Source organism: Salvelinus sp. IW2-2015, linkage group LG6.1 (genome assembly GCF_002910315.2).
Source record: "Salvelinus sp. IW2-2015 linkage group LG6.1, ASM291031v2, whole genome shotgun sequence".
In the NCBI taxonomy this organism is placed as follows: Eukaryota; Metazoa; Chordata; class Actinopteri; order Salmoniformes; family Salmonidae; genus Salvelinus; species Salvelinus sp. IW2-2015.
The window spans coordinates 1701268-1727342 of NC_036845.1; the positions used below are offsets into that span (position 1 = coordinate 1701268).

Below are 26075 nucleotides of genomic sequence, written 5' to 3' on the forward strand. Positions count from 1 at the left end.
GCTCCTCCGCCCCTGATGCCGCCTTCCAGCATTAACAGGAAGTCTGTTTCCACAGGATCCTCCCCCATCAGGGTTTGGAGGTCAGTGAGGGCTCAGGGGTTCACATCAGCGTGACCTCTAGCCCAGACTTCTCCCACAGCGAGATAGTAAGGCTGATTGGACGGCTACATGGTAGCATAGCAACACCCTACCTAACTTAGGGTGTGTTCAGTGAGGTGAATCTGATGTGTGTATTTTTCCTCTCCCAGGTCTGTTCAGCAGTCGTTCGGACCCCCAGTTGGTGGCGGAGGGGGGCGAGGTGTCCCCCGCGGGATGGCAGGGGGGCTGGCTGTATGGGAGCCCCCTCACCCAATGAACCCCCCTGGAGGAAAACCTGGACAAAGACAGGTGAGAGAGAGGTAGTAAGGGATAAATAGAGGAGAGAGAGGTAAGAGACGGGGGGGTGGAGTAGATGAGATGTATAAAACCAAAGACCAACATAGACCAACACCATTAGGTAGAGTTGAACATACAGTCAAACATTTTAAAAGTTAGGGGTCAGTGGCTATGCTAAGACTGAGGAAGCGTGGTAAAACTTCCTCAGTGTCTCCGTCCGTCCCTGCTGTGTACTGTGCTGCCTAGCCTACCTACACACCTTAGCCCTGGCCTGCCAGAGCAGCTCCATGTAGCAACATCACTAGAACCTACCCAGCATTTGGAGATGGACCCTTACTGGGGCTACAGGGACCTGGTCTTCCTCTCCAGCCCGCAACCCCCTCTTCCATTCTCCTCTACCCAAATTCTTGTTTTGTTTACCTGTTCTCCACTTTCTTTCACTCTGTGTGTGTCCATTTTCATGTTTGTTTGCTCCTCTTCCAAAGCACCACTGCTGTCTCCTTGTTGTGCGATGCTGACTCTGCTCAGTTATTCAGAGCAAGTTAAAGTGTATAATAGTTAAACATTGTACTGTAGTGTGTCATCTGTTGTGTGGTCTGCAGGCTAGACTCAAGTACCAGAGCTGGGTAAAGCTGCATAACGTTGTTATGTTGTCTGGGGTTGTGCTTCTGTCTGAGTTGGGCATTCATTGTGCTATTTTGGTTGTACAGCATTGTATCTCTACAGGCTTAAGTTGATTTTACTGTGCTTCAGCCGTGCGGTCCAGCTTTAGATTTGTCTGTTGTCGGCTTTATCCCAGTCTATTGTAAGTCAAGCAGTGAGGTCTGGTTCGCTTTCATGTCTGTTGCTTGCAGAAGGTCTCTCTCTGGAGTTTTTGATTTGTTGACTTGCTGTTTTGCGTCTAGGTGTAGATTATATGGCATGATCTGTAATCACTGGTGTTTTGATAGATGGACTGACCACACACGCTACAGCTGGGACGAAAAAACAAACATCTGTGATTTTGCTATACAATGTTCCTGTAGATTGTTCTAAAAGTGTTATTTGGTCAACGGTAATAGCCTATGCGTTAAGTTGATTCCTGCAGAAATGTGACGTTTGGTGCAACTTTGAAATTTGATGTTTGGAGAAACGCGGATAACCATCAGAATCTGACGTGAAATTGGTAAAACTGTGAGCTCTTGTTGTACATCAAGTAGCCTAGGCCTAGCGCTGGAAAGTTGTTGTAGGATGTTAGCCTACATTTACTGATAGATGAATCAAATAGCCTACTTGTCTATATAGCAACAATATCACTAGCTTAGTGTTTTGAGTTCCCACTGCCATCTCAGTTGACTTACTTGGCACTGGAACTAAATGGTCAAAAGCCCTCCCGCTAATGTAAAGTAGCCTAACTGTCCCTTTACAACGTTTCGTTTTATTGTTGTAGGCTATGTATTGTTATCGAGCAAAATAGTTACGTTCATCACATTATCGTCCATCTCGCCCAGCTCTAGCACCTACCCCAGCTCTAGCACCTCCCCCAAACATGATTTATTGCTGATTTATCATTATCGAAACAATTGGTCAATTTATCACAACATGGATTTTTGTCCATCTCGCCCAGCTCTCTCTCTCTCTCTCTCACACACACACACACCCTGAGAATGATTAACCCTCCCCTCTCACCACAGATCCACTGATTACCCTATACTCATCCTGTCTGTCTCTGTCTGTCTGTTTCTCTCATAGTCTCTCATGGAAATGCCTCYGACTATTTTGACTCTTTTTTTCCCCCTTTTAATGTCATCCCTTTTACCATCTATTTCTCTTCTCTCTCTCTCTCTCAGTGGATAAAGAGAAGGTGAATCAGGAGCGTAAGGTTTCCAGYGTCTTCCCCCCCTCTCGAGGCTCTTCCGCCCCTGATGCTGCTCCTCCAGCATTAAACAGGAAGTCTGTTTCCACAGGATCCTCCCCCCATCAGGGTTTGGAGGTCAGTGAGGGCCCAGTAGTTCACATCAGTGTGACCTCCAGCCCAGACTTCTCCCACAGCGAGATAGGTAAGGCTGATTGGACGGATACATGGTAGCATAGCAACACCCAACCTAACTTAGGGTGTGTTCAGTGAGGTGAATCTGAAATGTGTGTTTCCTTTGCTCCTCTCCCAGGTCTGTTCAGCAGCCGTTCGGACCCCCATTTGGTGGCGGAGGGGGGCGAGCTGTCCCCCGCGGGGATGGCAGGGGGGCTGGCTATATGGGAGCTCCCCTCACCCAATGAACCCCCCCTGGAGGAAAACCTGGACAAAGACAGGTGAGGAAGAAATAGAGGAAGAGAGAGGTAAAAAAAAATGGAGTAGATGAGAGGTATAAAACCAAAGACCAACATAGACCCAACACCATTAGGTAGAGTTGAACATACAGTCAAACATTTWAAAAAGGTTAGGGGTCAGTGGCTATGCTAAGRCTGAGGAAGCGTGGTAAAACTCCCTCAGTGTCTCCGTCCGTCCGTCCTTGCTGTGTACTGTGTTGCCTAGCCTACCTACCACACCTTAGCCCTGCCCTGCCAGAGCAACTCCATGTAGCGAACATCACTAAGACCTACCCAGCATTTGGAGATGGACCCTTACTGGGGTTACAGGGACCTGGTCTTCCCCTCCTCCTCCCTTCTCCTCTACCCCAAATTTCTTTCTTTTGTTTACCTGTTCTCCACTTTCTTTCACTCTGTGTGTGTCCATTTTTCATGTTTGTGTTTGCTCCTCTTCCAAAGCACCACTGCTGTCTCCTTGTTTGTGCGATGCTGACTCTGCTCAGTTATTCAGAGCAAGTTAAGTGTATAATAGTTAACATTGTACTGTAGTGTGTCATCTTGTCTGTGTGTCTGCAGGCTAGACTCAAGTACCAGAGCTGGGGAAAGCTGGTATATCGTTGTTATGTTGTCTGTGGTTGTGCGCCTGTCTGATTTGGGCATTCATTGTGCTATATTTGGTTTGTACAGCATTGTATCTCTACAGGCTTAAGTTGACTTTTACTGTGCTTCAGCCGTGCGGTCCAGCTTTAGATTTGTCTGTTGTCGGCTTTATCCCAGTCCTATTGTAAGTCAAGCAGTGAGGTCTGGTTCGCTTTCATGTCTGTTGCTTGCAGAAGGCATCAGTGTGTGTGGTTCTATAGGGTTCCGCTATGTTCTGTTGTCCAGTCTTCACAGGGCTTCATGTGGTACCATGTTCAGGACAGCAGACGTCTTGTGTTTGTGGGCGTGCTTTGCTTTCTGTGGTTTTACAGTGCGTTCAGTGCTGTTAGCYTCCGTCCGTGTGCTGCAGCGGTTGATGGGGGGAGTTGGAGGTTTGTAGAAAGGGGGTGTGTTACTGTTGAGTGGTTGTGGTGGTTATGTAACTGTGCTGTCCCGTGTTTTTACAGACGCAAGACAAGGTGGGTTTCTACTTCTCTGCGACAGGGATACGGACACACACTGGGCCTCATATTGATAACACACAGTCCATCCTGCGTTACTACACACACACACACACACTCACTGCATGGCTAAGTATTGTTTATCCTGTACCTTGAAGTGACGTGAGTGGGCTGTGATGTTAGAGAATAATAGTCTTTGTGTGTGTGTGTGTGTGTGTGTGTGATTGAAGGGTTGATAAGCCCAATTGATTGCCATTTAACACTGCGTAATTGAAAGGCGTAATTGAAAGGCCTACACAGACACACTGAGATGTTACTAGGGACCGCTTTCTTAACTAATAGTGTTGAGGTAGATGGGCTTCCAATGTGTTTCTAATAGGGCTAGTCATTAAGCAGTAACCCAGGACTGTGTGGAGTGTCTCTATGCTCCTGAGTCTAACCATCCATTCTCTGTCACATCTCTTGTGTGCTTTTCCTTTGATCCTCTACATTCCTTTGACATCACATTGACTTCCTCTGTAATGGTTCTCCTGCTTGGATCCACTTGCATCCCTAAATCTCCCCTGTCTTCGTTTCCACTCTGTACTCTTTGTTTGGTCTTTTGGACCATTTCCTTGTGGTTCCTGTACTCCTCACTCCGTCTGTCTCCACTTCCTCTCCTCCCCTGCCTTCCTCCTTATACTACCATCTCTTGTATTTTCCACCCACTGGCTCTCTCTCGCTCCCTCTCTCCCTTCCCTCGATGTACTTCTCCTCCTCCCTCCCTCCCTCCCCAGGCGTGTGGCGCAGTGAGGGTGCTCGTGTGGACAGACATTCCTCCGTCGCCGTGGCTCCTCCCGGCCAACAGTCGCGTTCCCGTAGCGACGTGGACCTGCAAGCCGCCGCCACGGCAGCACACTCCTCCCGACCTCTCCCCACCCCTCGTAAGGCAGACCCCCTACCCCCCTTTCTCTCACAGGGGAGAGAGAGGAGCACAGCCACAGATGACAGTTGTCACTGATGGACAGACTGACTGTTATAGTAACTGATGACAGGCAGGCAGACTGACTGACTATATGACAGCGCAGGCAGCGACTGACTATACTAGACTGATGGACAGGCAGACTGACTTGACTTAATAGTACTATGATTGACAGCATGACTGACTATTAATAACTGATGGGACAGGCAGGCAGACGACTACTTATATAACTGATGGACAGGCAGGGCATGACTGGCTATACTAACTATACATAAGGCAGGTCAGACTGACTATACTAAACTGATGAACAGGCAGGCAGACTGACTTTATACTAACTGAGTGACAGCAGACTGACTGACTATACGTAACTGAGGAACAGCAAGGCACTGACTTGACTATACTAACTGATGGACAGCAGGCAGACTGACTATACTAACTGATGGACAGAGGCGACTGACTGGGACTATACTAACTGATGACAGCAGGCAGAGCTGACTAACTAAGTGGATGGACAAGGCAGCAGCAGACTGACTTGACTGAATGACTTTACTAGTAACTTGATGAACAGGCTGCTGACTGACTATAGTAACTGATGGACCAGGCCCTGACTGACTTATAAACTAACTGATGGACAGGCTGAACTGACATGATATTACTAAACTGATGGGAACGGCAGCGACTGACTTACATACTGAGGATGCAGAAGGCAGCAGAGGCTTACGGCTGATATAGTAACTATGGACAGGCAGCAGCGAGACTATAGTACTGATGGACAGGCGACTGACTACTATAGTAACTGATGGACAGGCTGATGACTACTAAGTAACTGATGGACAGCCGATGACTATAGTAACTGATGGACAGGCAGACTGACTATAGTAAAACTGATGGACAGGCAGACTGACTATTAGTAACTGATGAAGGCAGGACTGACTGACTTATACTGATGACAGCAGACTGATACTATAGTAACGGATGGACAGGCAGACTGACTGACTATAGTAACTGATGGACAGGCAGACTGAACTGACTATAGATGCATGGACAGCAGACTGATGACTATAGTAACTGATGGACAGCAGACTGAGCTGACTATAGTAACTGATGGAAGGGCAGGGACTGACTATAGTAACTGACTGGACAGGCAGACTGACTGACTATAGTAACTGATGGACAGGCCAGAACTGACTGACTATAGTAAACTGATGGACAGCAGCTGACTGACTTAAGTAACTGATGGACAGGCAGACTGACGACTATAGTAACTTGATGACAGGCGACTGACTGACTATAGTAACTGATGGACAGGCGACTGACTGACTATATAACTGATGGACAGGCAGACTGACTGACTATAGTAACTGATGGACAGGCAGCTGGACTGACATAGTAACTGATGGACAGCAGACTGACTGACTAGTAACTGATGAAGCAGACTGACTGACATATAACTGATGGACAGGCAGACTGACTAACTATAGTAACTGATGGACAGCAGACTGACTGACTATAGTAACTTGATGGACAGGCCAGACTGACTGACTATAGTACTGATGGACAGGCAGACTGACTGACTATAGTAACTGATGGACAGGCAGACTGATGACTATAGTAACTGATGGACAGGACTGACTATAGTAAACTATGGAAGGCTGAAGATCACTGACTTACTGACCACTACTTTGCTTTACTGACTGCAGCTTCATTAAGACAGGAAGAGATCCATGCTGTGACACAGCTTGAACTGAGGAGGAGGGTCAGAGCCAGAGTTTATTTTCTTAGAGTCAGGGCTACAGTATCAACTGTAACTACGTGTAATGTTAGTGCTGTGTGTGGATTATGGTAGACTTTGAAACGCCAATAGCGTACTGTCCCAATCCAAATGCTTCTCAACCCAAGCAGGTTTTCTAGCTTTGCGTTAGATTCTTTTCATATTATCGCCCATACCCTTTATCCCCATACCCTTATACCTGCCCTCTCCTCCTTCCCTCTGTCGTCGTCCTCTCTCTTCCATCAGTGTTGATGAAGGGGTGTTACTCCCCAGGGTGTGCCTCCCAGGTCTTTCCCTCTCTGCCCCACCCCCAGCAGGAGGAACAGGACCCTCGCCTCCTGGAGCTGGAGCAGACCCGCCCAACTGGAGAGAACACACCCCCCAGACACCCTCAAAGACCTCAGCAGAAGGAGACCAAGCGGCAGGAGGTCATCAACGGTGAGGAGGACGGGGGAGGGTGGGGGATGGAGGAATCCAGCCAACGAAGGAGAAAGAAACTAATTGCGGTGTAACATTGAGCTGCTGCTCATCTGAGCAAAATATTGTGAATAAATTGGCACTAGAGTAATCTCTCTCTCTCTCAGAGTTGTTTGCGACGAGAGCACGCCCACGTGCGCATGCTGAGTGTTCTGCAGAAGTGTTCTGGAAGCCTCTGGAGAGAGAGGAACTCATGACCGCCACAGAGCTGGCCACCATCTTCCCAGCCTGGATGAGTCATAGACATGCACTGTGAGTACAGTCCCACCGCTGCTTAACCTAGTATCACCATAACCCCGCTACAGTACAACCACATGACCAATGTACTGCCACTGGACGACCGTAACCCCCGCTACAGTACAACCACATGACCAATGTACTGCCACTGGACGACCGTAACCCCCGCTACAGTACAACCACATGACCAATGTACTGCCACTGGACGACCGTAACCCCCGCTACAGTACAACCACATGACCAATGTACTGCCACTGGACGACCTAACCCCCGCTACAGTACAACCACATGACCAATGTACTGCCACTGGACGACCGTAACCCCCGCTACAGCTACAACCACATGACCAATGTACTGCCACTGGACGACCGAACCCCGCTACAGTACAACCACATGACCAAAGTACTGCCACTGGACGACCTAACCCCCCTACAGTACGACGCAAAACCCCTGACATACAACCACACTTACACAGTATGACTACATGACTGCTACTGCATGGCTGTGACCGATACCCGACAACAGCACTTCTACAGTTCTGATACTGGCTGAAGTCAGTCTGACCACTGTAAATTGTAAGGTTGGGAACTGCCAAAGACCTCACGATACGATGTTACCATGATACTTGGGTTCTGATATGATATGTATTGCAATTCTCACAATTCTTTATGTATTGCGGTTCGATTCTGTAATTGTATTGCAATTCCATGTTCCAAACATACTGTATTGCTCACCATATGTCTGCTGCAGAAGGACAAGAGAGAGCCACGAGAAAACAMGTTTTGGAAATAATCATGGAAATAAAAGTGCTGAAAAGAAATTGTCTCCTTATTTACATTTACATTACATTTAAGTCATTTAGCAGACGCTCTTATCCAGAGCGACTTATTTAAAAAGAAGATGGAGAACACGCTATGATGGGAAAATACTGGAACTTTGGTGCAACTACCGCACAAATAATATTGCGATACAGTCAAAATGATACCGGCATATCTTCCAAAATGATATCCTGATATTTAAATGTTTTGATATTTTTCCCTCGTCACTAGTAAATAAACCCTAGTGTAACTTTAACCCAACTGTAAATTGACCTCAGTCTGACCATAATAACCCAACCATAAGTCTACCCCAGTCCAACCGCTGTGCTCCCTGTGTTTCTGTGCAGATGCTTTCTATGAGCACCTGAAGAAGCTGCGTCAGCACAATTTCATCGTCAAGGCCATCGGAACCACGTTACTCAACAGGGTAARGAACAGGTCACCTTCCATCACCCCTGTCTGTGCCCCTCACTGCCCTCTCTCTCTGCCCCTCACCCCATCTCAGCCTAACMCCCTCATCCCTTATATGAAGTGGATACTTAGGGAAATGGATCCCTGAAGAAAGCTTTTAATGCTCCCTCTCTCACTTTCTCTGTCTAGTTTGGAGGGACGGAGGGTGAGTGGTTTCAGAAGCTGACGTCTAGGTTCTGTAGTCACCAGACGTGGGCCCTGGAACAGCTGAAGATGAGACAGAAGAAAGACCCTCGTTTCAACTCCTTCATACTGGAGGCAGAGAGTAGGCCTCAGTGTCGTAGGCTGCAGCTGAAGGACATCATCCCCACTGAGATGCAGAGGCTCACCAAATACCCCCTACTGCTGGAAAACATCGCCAAGTGCACAGGTCTGTGTATGTCCTTCCCTGTTCTCATTCAGATAAACAGAGAGTGTGTGTGTTGTGACGTGTTGTGTGTATTCCCGTAGAGGACACCTTGGAGAAGGAGAGTATTCAGCAGAGTGCAGAGTGCTGTAGGAAGATCCTCAACCACGTCAACGAGGAGGTCAAACAGATGGAGAACCTGCTGGTGAGACACACACTACTATTACAACTACTACTACAACAATAACAAGTGTCTGAGGTAAAGTATAAATGATTTCTCTCTCTCCCTCCAGACCCTGAAAGACTACCAGCGCAGGCTGGACACCTCAGGACTCAAACCCAGTAACGAGCTGTATCTGGAGTACAAGGTGACTGACAATAGTGAGGGCTTCTTGTAGTGTGGTCCAGTGCTCTTCATGCTATCCTTTCTACAGTTGTCATGTTCTCTCATTCTTTATCAGTCTCTATTGTTCTCTTCTCTCTCAGTACCTTGACCTGGCCCAGAGAAGGATGATCTATGAGGGGCCTCTGACCTGGAGAGTGACCAAGGAGAAAACATTAGGTGCACTATCAACTCTACAAACATTAGTTTGTTTTAATGTATCATGTCTGATTTCATTTTACACAAACCCAAGCTGTTGTTCTTCTGCTGTTCACTTCCTGCCCCACTCTCCTCCTCTCCTCTCCTCCCTGTTCCTGTCCCCCTCTCAGAAGTGCAGTGTGTGTTGCTGGGGATCTGTTGGTGCTGTTACAGAAGCAGGATGATAAGATGGTGTTGAAGTGTCAGAGTAAGAGTAACATCGCTGTTCAGGAGGGCAGCAGATGCTCAGCCTATCATCAAACTAGACTCTGCCTTCCTCCGAGAGGTGGCCACAGGTGAGACACGCACATTTTTAATACTTCATTTGAATGCACAAATCACATTACAGTCCGAACGATTCAAACATTTCAAAGGTTCACAGATACATGGACACACGTAGTGTCAAAGCACCTTCTCCATACACTAGGCTGTCCATGACAAAGAGCAAGAGCAGTACCTTGCTAGCTGCTTTGCCTTTATCCCTATGCAGTCCTGCAATCTGATGGCCATGCACTGTCAGCCTATGTCACGGCCAAAGGCTGTTCAGGCATGACTCAAGAGGCTGGTATTTCAGAAACTTGACAGCACAGGGTTTGATCCATGTAAGAGTCAAAAGAGCAACCCACTTCCAAAAGAGCATCTGTCTCCGGCCTCCCCCACAACAACACCTGCCATATTTGGTATTCAAGAAAACACAACACCATCACATGGAGCTACACACACACACACACACACACACACACACACACACACACACACACACACACACACACACACACACACACAAACACCTTGCAGGAATATGTCAGCTCAATCCCCCTCTCTTCTGTCCCTCTGTCAGACCGTAAGGCCTTCTACGTGATCTTCACCTGGGACAGCGGGGCTCAGATCTACGAACTGGTGGCTCATATGTCGGGGAGAGGAGGAAGTGAGTGTGGGAGAGAAGGGTTTGGGAAGGGGAGAGGAGAGGAGGAGAGAAGGGATTGCGAGGGAGAGGGAGAAGTGAGTGTGGGAGAGGAGAGATGTTTATGGGGAGGGAGGAGAGAGGTGGAAGATATGAAGATAACGACGAAGCACCAAGTGTAGTGATGATGTGGCTTTGTTGTGTGGCTGGACAGATGTGATCAAGATGGCAGTAGATGAGCTTAAGAAGACAGGACCTCCATCTGACCTCAAGAGAGGAAACAGCTCTTCATGGAGGAGGACACCCATACAGCCCCACCACGTGAGTCAACACAGCTCTGAGTGTGCACTGTTATAACCAGTCCTCTGAGCACTGATCACATTTCACATTTTGTCATTTAGCAGACGCTCTTATCCAGAGTGACTTAAAGGAGCAATTAGGTGTAAGCGCCTTGCTCAGGGTACATCGACAGATTTTTAACGTAGTCGGCGTGAGGATTCAACCCAGCGACCTTTCAGTTACTGGCCCAGCGCTCTTAACCGCTAGCCACCTGCCGCCGATCACATTTCTTTCTCGCTTTCTCTTTCTTTCAGGTTTCCTCAACCCCTCTCAGCCCCACTGAAAATGGAGGAGTCTTGTTGAAAACAGCATTGGTGAGACAGACAACAAAGCACCTCTTTCAAGCCATTGAGCTTCTAGATGTTGATAATGTCATTGTTAATGGTGTATAACTGATGTTTATTTAGTTTTTACTGTTACTGCATTACTAAAGACTGTTCTGTGTTTTACTGTTACTGCATTACTACCAAGACTGTTCCGTGTTTTTACTGTTACTGCATTACTACCAAGACTGTTCCTGTGTTTTTACTGCATTACTACCAAGACTGTCTTCTGTTTTGTTACTGTACTGCATTACTACCAAGACTGTTCCTGTGTTGTTACTGTTACTGCATTACTACCAAGACTGTTCCTGTGTTTTTACTGTTACTGCATTACTACCAAGACTGTTTGTGTTCTTTACTGTTACTGCATTACTACCAAGACTGTTCCTGTGTTTTTACTGTTACTGCATTACTACCAAGACTGTTCCTGTGTTTTACTGTTACTGCATTACTACCAAGACTGTTTGTGTCTTTACTGTTACTGCATTACTACAAGACTGTTACTGTGTTTTACTGTTCTGCATTACTACCAAGACTGTTACTGTGTTTTTACTGTTACTGCATTACTACCAAGACTGTTCCTGTGTCTTTACTGTTACTACCAAGACTGTTCTGTGTTCTTTACTGTTACTGCCAAGACTGTTCCTGTGTCTTTACTTTGTTACTGCCAAGACTGTTCCTGTGTCTTTACTGTTCTGCAAACTGTTCCTGTGTCTTTCTGTTACTGCCAGACTGTTTCTGTGTCTTTACTGTTACTGCCAGACTGTTCCTGTGTTTACTGTTACTGCAAGACTGTTCCTGTGTCTTTACTGTTACTGCCAAGACTGTTCCTGTGTCTTTACTGTTACTGCAAGACTGTTCCTGTGTCTTTACTGTTACTGCATTACTACCAAGACTGTCCTGTGTCTAGAACGAGATAAGAACAGCCTGACTGATGAGATGAAGTCTGTGGACTCTCGTCATTCTCTGATTTTACCTCTCGGACAAAGGCTTCGACTTGATTGGCAACACGATCAGGTGAAAGTGGCCAATAGCGCGTTAAACGAAGGTTTGTGGTTTATTTGATTGGTCCAAGCGGTTACCATTTTCACTGATGTTCCTCTTACTGTTTGTCATACATCAACTCTTCCTGTCTCCTCCCACAGTCATGTCCTCAAGAGACTATTGGTTGGCAGCATCAGCCTATCAGATGACTCACAGCCTGATGAGAAGAATGGAAGGGAGGGCCAGGGAGGACCAAGGACTGCAAGGGGAGGAGGAGGGAGAGGAGAGGGTGGAGGGATGAAGATAGATGAGGAGGGAGGGATCAGTGCTCCTCTGGTTCTGTCCAGGAGAGGATGGAGGAGGTGCGCTGGAAACTGCAGAGTCTGGAGGTACAGCTGAAGAGACTGCAGGTGAGAGAACGAGGGAAGGGTGGCAGAAAGAGAGTTGTAGAGGATTGAGTAACGGAGTTGCAAAGGATGACTGAAGCATAAAAGGAGTGAGCCAAGGAGGACAGATGGGGACAAACAGCAGCATAGAAGAGAAAGATAGAGAAAATCACTTCACCAGGGCTTGTGCTGCTCTGCTGCTATTGTCACTGAAATGGCTATGTGAAATTGGAGTTCTGGGACAATGGCCTTTGTCTGCAGCTAGCTGTGTGATGTCACAAGAGCACCCACAAAAGGGAAAGAAGATTATGAAAGGAAGGGATGGCGGAGACGGAGGGGTGAAGTGTGTGTGTGTGTGTGTGTGTGTGTGTGTGTGTGTGTGTGTGTGTGTATGATTCAGCATTTAACTGTTGATCTTGCTCCATCAGAGTGTTGAGGAGGAGCACCACAGGCTGCAGCAGGCCCTGTCTAAGTTCTCCCTGGAGGGGGGCAACTTCTAGTGGGACACCAGGTGAACCTTCATATACAACCCTTTATACTGATGTCATGGGAGGGGTTTTTCTTTACCGCTGATACAGGGTCAGATCTTGTATTATCTCTCTAGTTAAGATAAGGGTTGGGGTTAGAGTAATCTGATTTWAGGTCTGTGGTTAAGGTCAACTACCTCCGGCTCTGCAATGCCATGGGTATTAATACTAGAATTGTGTCAAGGATATGTTGTCTAATCTCACCAACTCTATTCTTTAACCTTGTCATCTCTTGGTCTTCCTCAGATCACTGTAAGTGCTGGATTGGAGTGCTCGAGTTGCTTTTGGAGGATTGATGAATGCGTCCTGGAATTTCCTATTTACTAAACACTCTCTGTGCTCCACTGCCATGCCTGAGCCCTTGTTAAACATTTCCAGGGGGTCGCAGTCAACCGTGAGGCTCTTGCAAGGCGGAGGAGCACGGCTTTACGCAAAGTAGTTCAGTAATGCAATGTGGGAGGTGTGTGTGTTTGTGCGTGTTTGTGAACATGCTCGTATGTACAAGTGCGTGAGCATGTGAGAGATGGGAGTTTTGCAAACAGGTGCCAAAGATTGGAGCAGTAGTTTGCTGTGAGAGAGATGCTGCCTGGGCTTATTGATTGTGAGCTTCTGCAACACACACACACACACACACACACACACACACACACACACACACACACACACACACACACACACACACACAACAGATACTTCCCCCAGTGCATGTTCAATAAATATATCTATCATTGCCAACTGTAGGGGTTTGGACTGTATAATAAACCCCCATGTATGCATGTAGAGAGAGATACTAGTGTCAGCCCTATAGAGGGCGATGTAGAGCTGTAGAACCAGACAGGAACATGCTCAGAGTTGTGAAATTCTGGTAACCAAAATTCACAGGTTTTCCCCAAATCCTGGTAGGAAGATTCAGGAGGGAATAAGGAGGAATTCTGGGAGTCGTTCAACTGAGGTTTTCTGAAATACCTGGGATTTTTGGGAAACTTTCCAAACCTAGACATTTTACTGAACATTTAGTAGGCCTCTATATCCAGTACATGCCAAAGTACAGCAGAGATGCACTTTTAAGTTAGTATAATCCAATTCAAGTGACCACCCACACTGAATTCCCAACATTGAATTTGCTAATATTTATTACTATTATTATTATATTATATAATATATGCCATTTAGCAGATGCTTTTATCCTAAGCGACTTAGTCATGCATGCATACATTTTTACATTTTACCCCAATTGTTGAGAAGATCTGCGTGTGTGTGTTTGTGTGTTACAGTGTTGTAGAAGCAAAATGGCCTTCTGGAGTTACTGTAATTAGTTCTGTTAGAACTGTAATTATGGCCCAAACATTCATCCAGTAGTATTGGAATTGATCATGTTGTTAGGGATATAGACGGTGTGTGTACGGCTTTTGACTTCAGCTGCCTCTCCTTTGGACCCTGCTACTGTGCTGGGCCGGGCGATAGTGGGATGGACAGAGATGTAAGGAGAGGAGGACCATTTTTATGACTGAAGTAGGATGTAGATTATAGATGGAGGGATACAGCAAGGAAGAGAGAGGAGTAAGGGAGGAGGGGAGGCAGAAGGGTTTTTCCTTGGAAGACCAACTTGATTAGCAGCATATTAGATGGTGATGGAGGTAGATGTAGAGAGAAGACTTGAAGTTCAGTGTTCAATGTGCTGTGGAATCGGTTATAGGGGCCTCCCGAGTGGTGCAGTGGTCTAAGGCACTGCATCACAGTGCTAGCTGTGCTACTAGAGATTCTAGGTTCGAGTCCAGGCTCTGTCACAGCCGGCCGTGACCGGGAAACCCATGGGGCAGCGCACAATTGGCCCAGCGTCGTCCAGGTTATGGGAGGGTTTGGCCGGCAGGGATGCTCTTGTCCCATCGCGCACCAGCGACTCCTGTGGCGGGCCGGGCGCAGTGCACACTGACACGGTCGCCAGGTGTACGGTGTTTCCTCCGACACGTTGGTGCGGCTGGCTATCGGGTTAGGTGGAAATTGTGTCAAGAAGCAGTGCGTCTTGGTTAGGTTGTGTTTTGGGGGATGCACGGCTCTCAACCTCCGGCCTCTCCCAAATCCGTACGGGTGTTGCAGCGATGAGACAAGACTGTAACTACCAATTGGATACCAATTAAGAATCGGTTATAGACACAGTCAGTCAGACCTATACACACACTGATACTCACATTGCGTGGAGCCCAGTGCAGTAACAATGGTCACACAGGAGCACGGTCATCACGGGTGTGATGTGACTGGAGTCGACTTCCTGACTATAGGGCTAGTAGCTTCTCCGTAAAGAAAGGAGGGAGACACACAGTATTATATGCTGTATGATACATTTTATGGTAGCAATACCATTTTTGTGTGTATTTTTCTTCAGGAGTTGATTGTAATTAATGTTATTATTTTGATGATTTAGAGTAGTGGCATTGAACTGTTGACTGGGAAACAGGACCAAAGAGACACCCATGTACCTGTAGATCCTCATATGAGCTGTTTATATTGTCCCACTGCTTATTACTATAGAAGAAAGTCACTTTATGCTGATTGGAGAGTGATGCCTACAGCAGCCTTGGCTCTCTGCTTCTCTTCCATCCAAACTCCAGCGTCACATGTAGAGAAAGCAACACAGTGGGTAGAAACGTAGAGGGCCTGTGTAGAGGGAGATAATGATATCTAAACTTGTATGAAGACTGTATTGTGATACATCCATCCATGCCGCTGCCCCAGACTAATGAACAAGATTTAACTGGACACTTCACAATCACACTGCTATTCAAATCCTCTCTTCATTACTACCATGTGTGAGCAGGGCTGCACTGTATTGTTATAGACATGACTCACCAAGCATCACTTTGATATTGACTGGACCACGTTTAGGGACAGCATGGGATGACGGTACAGTAAGATACAGAAGGGTACTGAGATAAGACCCATCATTACTGGATTATGCTACTGTTTCTATAGACCACTTCTGGAATGAAGAGAAACGGGTCTGGGGAGTTTGGATGGGGGAATTGCAGGCGCGACTAGTCGTCACTCTCACCAGTGCTGTAATGACAGTTATCTTTCACGATCACTTTTGAATTATGCATTCTCGTTGTGGCCATAGCAACCGCTCCCTTACACCCTCCCCCAAATATGTAATTATGCAAATGTTATTGATAGTTACTCTAAGAAGCAGAGGGCGGAGTTACAGGTTGTGTTGAAACTTCATTGCCTTTTTTTCTTTCACCTTCACCCCTTTATTTTCTCGTCTTCCCCTCTCCATCACCAAGTCCACAATAATAGTCTCCATCTCTCCTTCATCCTGTCTTCCTTCTAGAAGTCGTAGAAATGTAGTCCTTACTTCCTTACTACTCTCATCACCTTTTCTTATCTCACAATTTAACTGTACGTTGCGGTGTATTTTATTTCATTTGCTTCAACGGGTCGGGAGGTTTTGTTTTTGTTGGTGATGTTTTGTTGAGAGGAACTTTAGTAATTATGTACTATGCAATTGGCAACAATGAGAGGAAGAGACTTGGATAGCTTTTGTTTGCTCAGAGACCCCATATGTGAGACAGCTCACTTGTATTATACAATACTAGATGGCAACAAGATGAGGTTAAAGAGATTATCTCTAACTTGGGCTTTTTCACCATTGAAGCACAGTAATGAGCAGGTTAAATCCTGTTATACCAGCTTAGGTTAATACCTCCACCGCCACTGTAGTCTCAAGACTACCTGGCAAACGTGTGCTTACAATCCTCTCTCTTTCTCTTTCTTCCCTTTGCTTCCCCTCATGTATCCTATTTACAAATACATAGTGGTCTAGTTTTATATGTATAAAATGTATTTATAGAGAAGGGTGCCTTGTTCTGATGTTCAAGCTTATTTTTTCCCAAAGGGCTCTCTAGTAAACAAACACGGTTGGTTAGGGAGATGTTTGGCTGTTAAGGTAGAACCATGAAATGAACGTAGAAAGAGTTGGGTGACCAACATCAAGTCTCCAGTTTCAAGTTTTAATGTCACAAGTACAGTGAAATGCCTTTCTTGCAATCTCTAATGCAACATGCATTCTAGGTTGGGCCAGGAGGTTTTCCTAGTCAGGTCACATGGTCTGGAAACCCCCCTGGCCTTAATTCTAGGTAATCCAAGGTTTCAGATAGGTGGTTGTGGCGGATTGACTGTAGGGTGGCTGTGTAAATCCTGCAGTGTCCCCTGTAACTATGCTATCTCAGGGGTATGTATGTTACAAAGTGTATTGTGTGTGTTCACCTCAGCGACTACAAGGTTTGACCAGCGCCATGTTTGCTCCAGCTAGCCAGCTTTGTATAGAATAGGGTCTGGTCTGTCGCACATGGATCCGCCACATGTATATCTATAAAAAGAAAATGAATATGCAAGATCTATACTGTGTATTTTGGCTTTGATTTCATTGCGTAAGAGTTTTTAATTGTATACTTCAGAAGAAATGAGGTACGTTGTTTTTTTATTGTAATTTTCTGTTTTTTAATAAATGGGGAAGAAAAACCAACATTTTTGGGGTCTTTTACTGTTTTGAGTTCTAGAACACTGCAGTCACTCAAGCATACATCCTGACACCGAGAGACCAACGAAAGAGGAAGGAAGGTTTATTCACAAGACAACTGGGTAGAAGTGTATAGCTGTGTTGAAAGGCACAACACTCAAAATAACATAAAGGCTTTTTATTTTCTGCAATGACTGGCAACCAATATAAAACAGTGAAGAAGATGGTGGCCGTGACATTCTTGTTCCTCTGCTTCTGGGCTGGTGAGTAAGGGGCTGCTAGGATATGCTGATAAACAATGCAGGGTAGTTAGTCTTTTAGTGCATATTCACCTTTATTTGAGAAGTTAATTACAGGTGGAGGATGAAGATGAGACCGAAGTATAAATCTATGGCGTTTGAGTGAATTAATATGAATAGGTTCAACATCCTTTGAACAGATTTCAACCCTTTAAACCATGCATTGCAACATTAAAACAATTTCCCCCATTTTATCCCTTGGAACATGAGATTATTTGGCTGTGAGTAATGTATCTGTTCTGCTCTAATGAACCGTATCTCCAACCAGAGCAGATGGTTGTGCAATCAAATCACATTTTATTTGTCACATGCACGGACTACAACAATGAAATGCTTACTTACATGCCCTTAACCAACAATGCGGTTAAGAAAAATACCTATAGAAAAATAAGAAATAAAAGTAACAAATAATTCAAGAGCAGCAGTAAAATAACAATAGTGAGGGTATTTACAGGGGGTACCGGTACAGAGTCAATGTGCGGGGGCACCGGTTAGTCGAGGTAATTGAGGTATTATATACATGCAGGTAGAGTTATTCAAGTGACTTATGCATAGATAATAACAGAGTAGCAGTAGTGTAGAAAGGGGGGGGGGGCAATGCAATTGTCTGGGTAGCCATTTGATTAGATGTTCAGTAGTCTTATGGCTTGGGGGTAGAAGCTGTTTAGAAGCCTCTTGGACCTAGACTTAGTGCTCCAATACTGCTTGCCGTGCTGTAGCAGAGAGAACAGTCTATGACTAGGATCGCTGGAGTCTTTGACAATCTTTAGGGCCTTCCTCTGACACTGCCTGTTATAGAGGCCCTGGATGGCAGGAAGCTTGGCCCCAGTGATGTACTGGGCCGTACACACTACACTCTGTAGTGCCTTGCAGTCGGAGGCCGAGCAGTTACCATACCAGGCAGTGATGGAACCAGTCAGGATGCTCTCGATGGTGCAGCTGTAGAACCTTTTTGAGGATCTGAGGACCCATGCCAAATCTTTTCAGTCTCCTGAGGGGAATTAGGTTTTGTTGTGCCCTCTTCACAACTGTCTTGGTGTTTTTGGACCATCTTAGTTTGTTGGGGATGTGGACACCAAGGAACTTGAAGCTCTCAACCTGCTCCAATACAGCCCCGTCGATGAGAATGGGGGTGTGCTCGGTCCTCCTTTTCTTGTAGTCCACACTAGAATCTATACCCTACACTTATATCTCTAAATAACAAGAGATGTTAAGAGACATAATATTACAGCACTCTGGATTGTATGGAGTTCTTCTACTTTTTAGGCTCCAGTTTCTTTTTATCATCAGTGTCTTGGGCCAATAGTTGGACAGATATGCTGTCAATAACTGACCTTTGATCAGTGTCTTATGGGTCAACCTCATCCTACTCCTGCTGCTCTGCCTTCTAGCAGGTGTCCACGGTGACCTCAGCCGTATCCAGGTTACTCTGGAGCCAGACAGGCCCTCTCTGAGGGTGCAGCTCTCTCACACCGCCTCCCTGCGCTGCTGCTACTCAGTCACAGGGGGAGCCGTGGACACCATCTGGGCCACCAGCCCCCACACGGTCAAAGGCACGGCCATCCTTCGGGGAGTGGACCTGAGAGACAACCGTGTGACGGTGGATGGGGGGAACCTGACGGCGGCAGGGGTCATGTGTCACACACTCATCCTGAGGGAGGCCCGTCTGAACGACTCAGGGTTGTACCAGTGTTTTCTCAACCATAGCGCCCTGCGGCACTCTGTGTACACCCACGGCACCTTCCTGCAGGTCTACAGTGAGTGAGTGAGTGAGTGTGTGTGTGTGTGTGTGTGAAGTCCTCACAGTAAGCACCCATGTCACCTTCCTTAAGGTCTTGTGTGTGTGTAACCCTCAAAAGCTTTAGCCTGGTCTGCACTCACAGTACTTTGTTGTACAGTATTTCTATTATGTGTGTGTCTGTGTATGTACATGTGGGTGTCTGGGGGGTGGGGTCAAACCAGCTAAGCAATGCAGAATGCTTTGTGATACACAAATCCAGTTAACCACTGCCCAGTCCAATAGAATGCACCATGAATGGCAGTATCTGTTCCCTGTGGATCACAGTAAATCATCTGTGATGGTCTCATGACAACCTGCTCACCTAAAAGTTGGGTCCCGGTAGTGCACACAGATCAGACCAGATTGCAATCCACCTAAAGCACCCAGACTTAAGCCACCAGTGAATGGCTACATTGTGTAGTAATCACTCTGATTTAATTCAAAAGACCAATGTTGAAATGTTAAAGAAATGCTATGGTTCTAGTTTTTCCTGGGAAATTGTGTGACATAAGGAGCATTGGTTTTTTTTAAATAATTGCACCGCTAAACATACACTGGCTGTTTGTCTAATTTATCTCAAACTATTCTCCTCTGTCTTGCTGCAATCTGATGCATGGTACTCTGTCCACCCCCCCACTATCTCTCTTTCATGAACATCTAGCCTGCATCTCTCCCATGAAAGAGCAGCAGGTGAGTTCTACTCTGATGACCTTTATCTGACCCCTCTCTTCTTGCTCAGGGCCGATGGTGAAGATTCTGGACATCGGTGAAAGCACCAAGAACAGCATCCTGACTGCTGAGGGAATGTTACTGATGGTGGCGGTGCTTCTGCATGGTACCATGATGCTCTGTAAGGTCAGAGAGCCAAGCAGGCCACCTTTTCTACTGCTAATGCTAGGCTACTAGATCTAATATTCCTAATTTGCTCTCATTCCAATAGTGAATTTTGTCATTTGAAAACTGCTGTAACCAGAAGGACTAGTATGTATGGTAATCTTACTGTATGATGACAATGGGCTTTTTCACACCATTGGCCAAGAGAATTACGTAATATGTCATCCACTTCCTCTACTTTTCAAGACAAAGAAACTCAATCAACTGAAGAAGAAAAGGGTCAAAGAGGAAGAGGAGAATATCTATGAGGTGGGACTTGAATGAGATCCTCTGTCTTTCTGTCATAGTCACTGTTTTCACCATTCTTCAGTCAATCAAACAAGTTACAGAAGAAGGGAAGAGGAAGTCAACCTGTCATAACTCCCTTACCTCAATCCATGTCCAGGGTCTAAATCTGGAGGAATGCTGTTCCACATATGATCAGATCCAGCGCTCTCTGGTGCAGGGCCCCTACCAAGACGTGGGAAACATGATTATGGAGGAGGAGGAGGAAATCCAACTGGAGAAGCCTTAAATGAGAGGGGGAAGGAAGCAGGGGGAGGAAGAGAGAGGGTGGGAGAAGAGAAGTCATTTGATAGAACAGAATTGTGGTGAGGGTTTTGATAGGAATTTTCTTAACTGCCCCCCCAACCCCCTTATGTTTGAATTTATAGAGGTGACCTGCATTTTCCTTGCAGCCTTTGCTTATATTTGAATCTAATTTCTTAGTGGACCAAAAAGACAGTAACCTACAATGTCAGAGGGCATTTTGCTTTCAATTTAGCCTTTCATTACCAATGCCAATACCTAACCACTTTATATTCATAAGAGATTTTTTTTCTGCATGTTTGCATTTTCTATGCTTTGTGTATGCATTGGCCAAATGTTTTTTTTCTCTCTCCAATCTCCATAATTCAAGGCCTGGATTGTGCGTTGTAAATAAAATTATAAAAATGATTGCCTTATGTTTTCATGTTTACATAGTTAGTATTTTAGCTTCATGAAATTGATGTATTTGTCATATGTCCCTCGCACCCATACCGATGTGACTCGCTTGATGGAGTCTCGGAAGCGTTATCCCATTTCTGACACTACTGTAGCAAAATTGTGGGGTAGCACAACTGTGACTTGATCCTTGTCAGTCAAACACCTTACCATGACACCAAGAGGTTCTTGATAGGTCTCTAGCACAGGAGGTTGGTGGCACCTTACTTGGGGAGGACGACCTTGTGGGAATGGCTGGAGTGGAATATGTGGAATGGTATCAAATACATTAAACACAGGGTTTGATGCCATTCCATTTGCTCCATTCCAACCGTTATTATGAGCCGTCCTCCACTGAGGACGGCTCTGACGATGTTGTAGCTTGTAGGCAGCTGTTAAGCCGTCACTAGCCTACAATACATTAAGGTTTACCTCCCTGTGATGGGAAGCCAACTGACAGACTACTGTGCTGTGTTTACCACAGATGATTATCTGGGGAAGCTTTTGGACATTGCAACGCAGCAAAGAGGGCGGCGTTTGTCGAACTGGAGCACGTTAATAGGCTCTAAGAATGCATTACCAGCGGTGACTGGCTGCAGTTTTGGTTGTGGGTGTGGCTCTTTTTATGACTACAAGATTTGAGAAGGCGCTGCGGAAATAGTGGGCGAAGATGGCGTCGGGAAAGAAGGGGGGCAACAACAGCAGCCTCGGAAAAGGTTTGAATGGAAGACGTTCGTCAAAACATAAAGAGGGGCCAATAGGTACGTTATTTGCAGCAATTAGACCTTTCGCTTTATTGGTTTTTGATAATGGCGGTTAAATTGTAAATTTAGGTTGCAAACCCCAACTCTTGCCTCTCTAGCTAATTAGGATGCCAACGTTAGCTAAATTACAGACAGATTTAAGCCGCTSAAGTGACAACAGTCTAACATGTAACTTTATAATTACGTTTTCTGCCAACTTGTATTATGTGATATGAGGTTTGCATTAAAATAGTTAAGTGTTTCGAAGTTAAGCTTAGTAGCTAACGTTAGCAAGGGTGAAACTTTCACAACTCGTTTTATTTCATAATGTAACAGCGCGTCACATTACCTAACTATCTCGCTACAATGTACCAATGCAATGACTTGGAAATTGTAACAATTTCGCGCGAGTATTTGACGGTAACGTTAGTTAGAATGACCATTGTATCTAATCGAAACCTCTAGTCACCTGTTATATCGGCATCTTTCTTTAGCCCCTGTTGCTTACTCCCAGCTCATGTAGGCTGACGATGGCAACTGTCCACCTGATCATGTTGTCAACTCAGATAACACAGCGGGGTATGTGGGGTCAGGGCTTAACGTTGGTTGTGTGTGGAGAGGTGAGGGACGTTGAGAAACTGCACAATGCAACAGCAGCATCCTATTCTTCAGACAGTGTTGCCATCATTTACATTAGGAACCGTGTACTCAACAWTGTGACACATGGGCAGCCTGTAGAAAATAACATGCTTGAGGGGGTGGCATTACATGGTCAGGGATATGCCATTCAGTCAGACAGTTCTCCCACTGTAGCAGGCTTTACTAGTATTTATTTAAACTATCACTCTATTTAAAAACAACTGGGTTAAATATGTCCAAGAGCCTTTCACAATAGACTCTCACAAACAAACCATTTATCTATAGGTATTTAATAATGAGGGTAACAAACATGATATTATCTTCAGCAAACGTGCCTATTGGATGAAAACTGGCACTAGACTGTTATTGTGGCGCAAAGAGACCTGTTATTATCTCTATCTGTAAGCCCCTTTTTGAATGATTCCAGATCATGAGTGAAGAGCCAGATGCATTCTGAGGGGTAGGATTTCCTGCTTCCCATAGACATTTCAATTGCAAAAATACCTGTGGATTGGATTGCCACAACATTAACCACACGTTTAGCCTATCCATCAAAATATGCAGGTAATGGTGAATGTAGCCTACTTGTCAACATGAGCTACAGATTCCGTCTGACATTAGCAATGACCTGTTGTATGAGATGTTGACTCAACTGTCAGTTGACTAGCCACCTGTAGTGCTAGACTTTCTTTTCTGGTCTTTCATCTGTCAGACAGTGTAGTAAAGGGCTGAGGGGAAAACGGTGAGGCCACCAGGCATGCTTGGTTGTGAGGGGTGGAGAGGGGCTCATTGTTACTAACGTCCTGTTGTGAAGTTTGGCCACAACTGAAGTAGTCTGGAGCAAGGGTCGCACCTTCCGACCCACCATGACAGGAAATACCCCCCCAGCCCGAGGACGATGTAGCCTAGCCTACACACTGTTTGAATGCTTCTTGACTTCAATTAGCAATGGAGCCTACTTCCTCAGGCTTAGCCTATTATTGGTACCATGGCATTTTGGATGAAAGTGAACTTCTATGCCATCTAAAGTTAAAGAGCAGTGCGGTGTGCACCACCCATCACATCTCTAGGCCTAGATGACATCATGCCATGATCAATTAGGGTAACTTACACTATAGGCTTTAGTATTCATATTAGTGGTTGAACTTTGCGCTTTGATGTTCTTAGAATTCTGCACCCACACTCTGTAGAGCCTCTTTATTTTGTTCCATTATGTGAGTCCACAGTGTTTAAATTAATACCTGACTATTTGAATATCATTAACATGCAACGTATTCAAAGAGCATAGGCGACACTAAATGGATGTCAAGTAGCCAATTATCTCTGCTACGGATACTGAGGTAACAAGGTTGTAAATATGAGCAGACATGGTTATTAATTTTAATGAGACTTTATTTTCAAGATTAACTTGTAGGCCTCTCCTATCTAGAATGTAGAAAGTCATTTCACTCTCTTTGCCTGCTTCTTTACTTTTCTCATTGTAACTGGGCTGAGAATGTACCTTTTTCCTTGAAGATAAGCTTATCAGGGAGGGTGCTAAAACATTCAGGTAACCTATCCTTACTCTGTATTCAGATGATTCATCATGTTTGTCCTGCAGTCTATGGGATCATTAGGATGCCACCTCACCTTGCATTTTTCAGTTGAAAATTGACTTAGCTAAGTATGTGGTTCCCAAAACATTCTGTCAGCCTCTATAACCCCTCAGACTTCCTGGTGGGTCACTAAATTAACCAAAACAATATTAAGGCCTAGCCAGTCACTCAAGCTCCAATCCAGGAGAAATGAGCTGAGCTGCCACCCACCAACAAGATAATTTGTTCCCACTGTTTGGAAAGCACTGCGTACAACCAATCCAGCTTCTGCCCTGGCACGTACCGTACAGTACATTCAACAATGAGGTTCAGGCCTGGAGCAGACTTAGACATTTCTCAAGACTTGGCCTGGCCTACAAACACCTCAGCATCCCTAAATAGTACACGTTCAAAGGTTCAGTATTACTGTTAAGACTTGAACGTTTTCAGAGTTTTGATGTGTTTGTGGTATAGTAAGTGTGTTTCATGTGAGTGTGCAGTAGTCTGTAGATGAAGATTCCTTTATTGGTCTATTGTTCACAAGGTCACACTGAAATTTGACCTCTGCTCCCAACCTCTCCGAAAGACATGCAGGTTGAAGAGGTTGCAACGGAGTGCTGCCACACTGGACACCCATGGAGCAGTTGTTGTGGGGGGGGGGGGTTAAGTGACTTGCTCAAGGGAAGGGCACAACGGCATCTAGGATTTGAAATATATTGAGACAAGTTAGACAGTAACCTGTCGCAAAATATAACTAAATTGATTGAACATTTAAATGGATTTCAATATATTTGAAATCACTATAGTCTACGGTTTATATTTTAATGCAGTCTAGGTTTTCATTTTGTCACTTGTTCGTATCAATTGCGTAGACATCGGAAACTTTGTATTTGTGGTCAACTTAGCCTTAAAATGCTTTTGGGGCGTGTCATTTAAATCATAACAAAAAAAATCGAAGATATTTGTCTACAGAAGCTATTTCTTACTGATCTCTACATCTTCTGTCCAAAAAACAAATCCTGTGAAATGACGTCAACACATACGGGGGGAGTTTCTGGCTAGCTATGTTGGCTGTGGCGTGCATGACCAGAATGACACATCGCTGAGAAGGAGGCATTGTTGGACCGTTGCCCAAAGTCTACCTTTTTTAATTAGTTTATCCTATAGCCTACTTTACCATACTTTTTAATGTACCGCCTGTAAATTCAGTGAATGAAATGTAGACCTACCCTTTGATCTAGAATAATATTACTTTAAAATTCCTTTACTACTGTCTTACCTCATCATAACTATAAAACGAAGAATCTAAAACCTAGAGCTTGAACGATAAACCGAAAATTATCGACAGCGACATTGCCTCCTCTTACCAATGTGGCCTAGTGCTGCAAAGTTTTTATAGGACATTAGCCTACATTTTGCTGGTAGATTAATCAATTAGCCTACACGACTAAATAGCAACAATATCATATTCAGAGTTAGCAATCTCTTAAGTGTTTTTTAGTTTCCCACTTCCTCAGGTGGTGAATACTATAGCTAATACTCCAATATGCACAAAGATGTCGACAAATTCTCTGAAGAGCCAAAAAGAAATCTGATCATTCTGGATCCTATTTTGACAGGTTGAACATCAAAATATCAATCATGCATTTCCTGGATGTTAGATGAAATAGCTTACTTTTTTAATCATAGGCTACCATCTCAGTTGACTGACTAGGCACTGGAAAAAATGTCTAGAGCCCTGCCGCTAATGTAAATTAACTGTCTATTAAAACATTTATTGCG

The 26075-nt window shown here is 45.2% G+C and overlaps 3 protein-coding genes and 1 long non-coding RNA gene across 5 annotated transcripts in view; 3 read left to right on the forward strand and 1 right to left on the reverse strand.

The window, feature by feature from the left end:
- The window catches only part of arhgef1 (Rho guanine nucleotide exchange factor (GEF) 1), a 39183-nt gene extending 21776 nt beyond the window's left edge, over nucleotides 1-17407 (forward strand). The window contains 31 exon segments of the mRNA XM_070443886.1: nucleotides 2205-2414; nucleotides 2523-2664; nucleotides 3768-3779; nucleotides 4039-4040; nucleotides 4538-4660; nucleotides 4663-4684; nucleotides 6740-6781; nucleotides 6783-6931; nucleotides 7078-7091; nucleotides 7093-7123; nucleotides 7126-7198; nucleotides 7200-7222; nucleotides 8373-8452; nucleotides 8626-8866; nucleotides 8947-9047; nucleotides 9136-9210; nucleotides 9329-9404; nucleotides 9554-9571; nucleotides 9574-9664; nucleotides 9666-9718; nucleotides 10264-10322; nucleotides 10504-10611; nucleotides 10613-10651; nucleotides 10920-10974; nucleotides 11893-11959; nucleotides 11961-11995; nucleotides 11998-12043; nucleotides 12134-12312; nucleotides 12315-12382; nucleotides 12787-12869; nucleotides 13132-17407. Of these exon segments, the coding sequence (XP_070299987.1) occupies nucleotides 2205-2414; nucleotides 2523-2664; nucleotides 3768-3779; nucleotides 4039-4040; nucleotides 4538-4660; nucleotides 4663-4684; nucleotides 6740-6781; nucleotides 6783-6931; nucleotides 7078-7091; nucleotides 7093-7123; nucleotides 7126-7198; nucleotides 7200-7222; nucleotides 8373-8452; nucleotides 8626-8866; nucleotides 8947-9047; nucleotides 9136-9210; nucleotides 9329-9404; nucleotides 9554-9571; nucleotides 9574-9664; nucleotides 9666-9718; nucleotides 10264-10322; nucleotides 10504-10611; nucleotides 10613-10651; nucleotides 10920-10974; nucleotides 11893-11959; nucleotides 11961-11995; nucleotides 11998-12043; nucleotides 12134-12312; nucleotides 12315-12382; nucleotides 12787-12858 (2306 nt within the window). The 3' untranslated portion in view covers nucleotides 12859-12869; nucleotides 13132-17407.
- On the reverse strand, nucleotides 5138-5902 carry LOC139027867 (uncharacterized). Its single transcript, XR_011480005.1, has 3 exons — nucleotides 5877-5902; nucleotides 5687-5748; nucleotides 5138-5154 (listed from the first exon to the last, which is right to left on the reverse strand). It is a non-coding gene; the product is annotated as an uncharacterized lncRNA (long non-coding RNA).
- A 90-nt stretch (nucleotides 17408-17497) lies between the features above and the next one.
- Nucleotides 17498-21311, forward strand: cd79a (CD79a molecule, immunoglobulin-associated alpha). Of its 2 annotated transcripts, none has more exons than XM_023988696.2 (5): nucleotides 17498-17664; nucleotides 19092-19457; nucleotides 20220-20335; nucleotides 20561-20623; nucleotides 20760-21311. In XM_023988696.2, the coding sequence occupies exons 1-5, from the start codon at nucleotides 17592-17594 to the stop codon at nucleotides 20886-20888; spliced, it is 747 nt and encodes a 248-aa protein (XP_023844464.1). In that variant the 5' UTR covers nucleotides 17498-17591; the 3' UTR covers nucleotides 20889-21311. The 2 variants fall into 2 exon arrangements, with proteins under 2 accessions (XP_023844464.1, XP_023844465.1); XM_023988697.2 differs by having other exon boundaries at nucleotides 19095-19457.
- Nucleotides 21312-21961: 650 nt separating this feature from the next.
- The window catches only part of LOC111964862 (hormone-sensitive lipase-like), a 48818-nt gene continuing 44704 nt past the window's right edge, over nucleotides 21962-26075 (forward strand). Inside the window, 1 exon segment of the mRNA XM_070443887.1 lies at nucleotides 21962-22098. Within this exon segment, the coding sequence (XP_070299988.1) occupies nucleotides 22008-22098 (91 nt within the window). The 5' untranslated portion in view covers nucleotides 21962-22007.

Coding starts and splice junctions, on each gene's coding strand:
- cd79a (XM_023988696.2), top strand. CDS start 17,592: ATGACTGGCAACCAATATAAAACAGTGAAGAAGATGGTGGCCGTGACA. Junction 19,458..20,219: donor CACCTTCCTGCAGGTCTACA/GTGAGTGAGTGA, acceptor CTTCTTGCTCAG/GGCCGATGGTGAAGATTCTG. Junction 20,624..20,759: donor AAGAGGAGAATATCTATGAG/GTGGGACTTGAA, acceptor ATCCATGTCCAG/GGTCTAAATCTGGAGGAATG.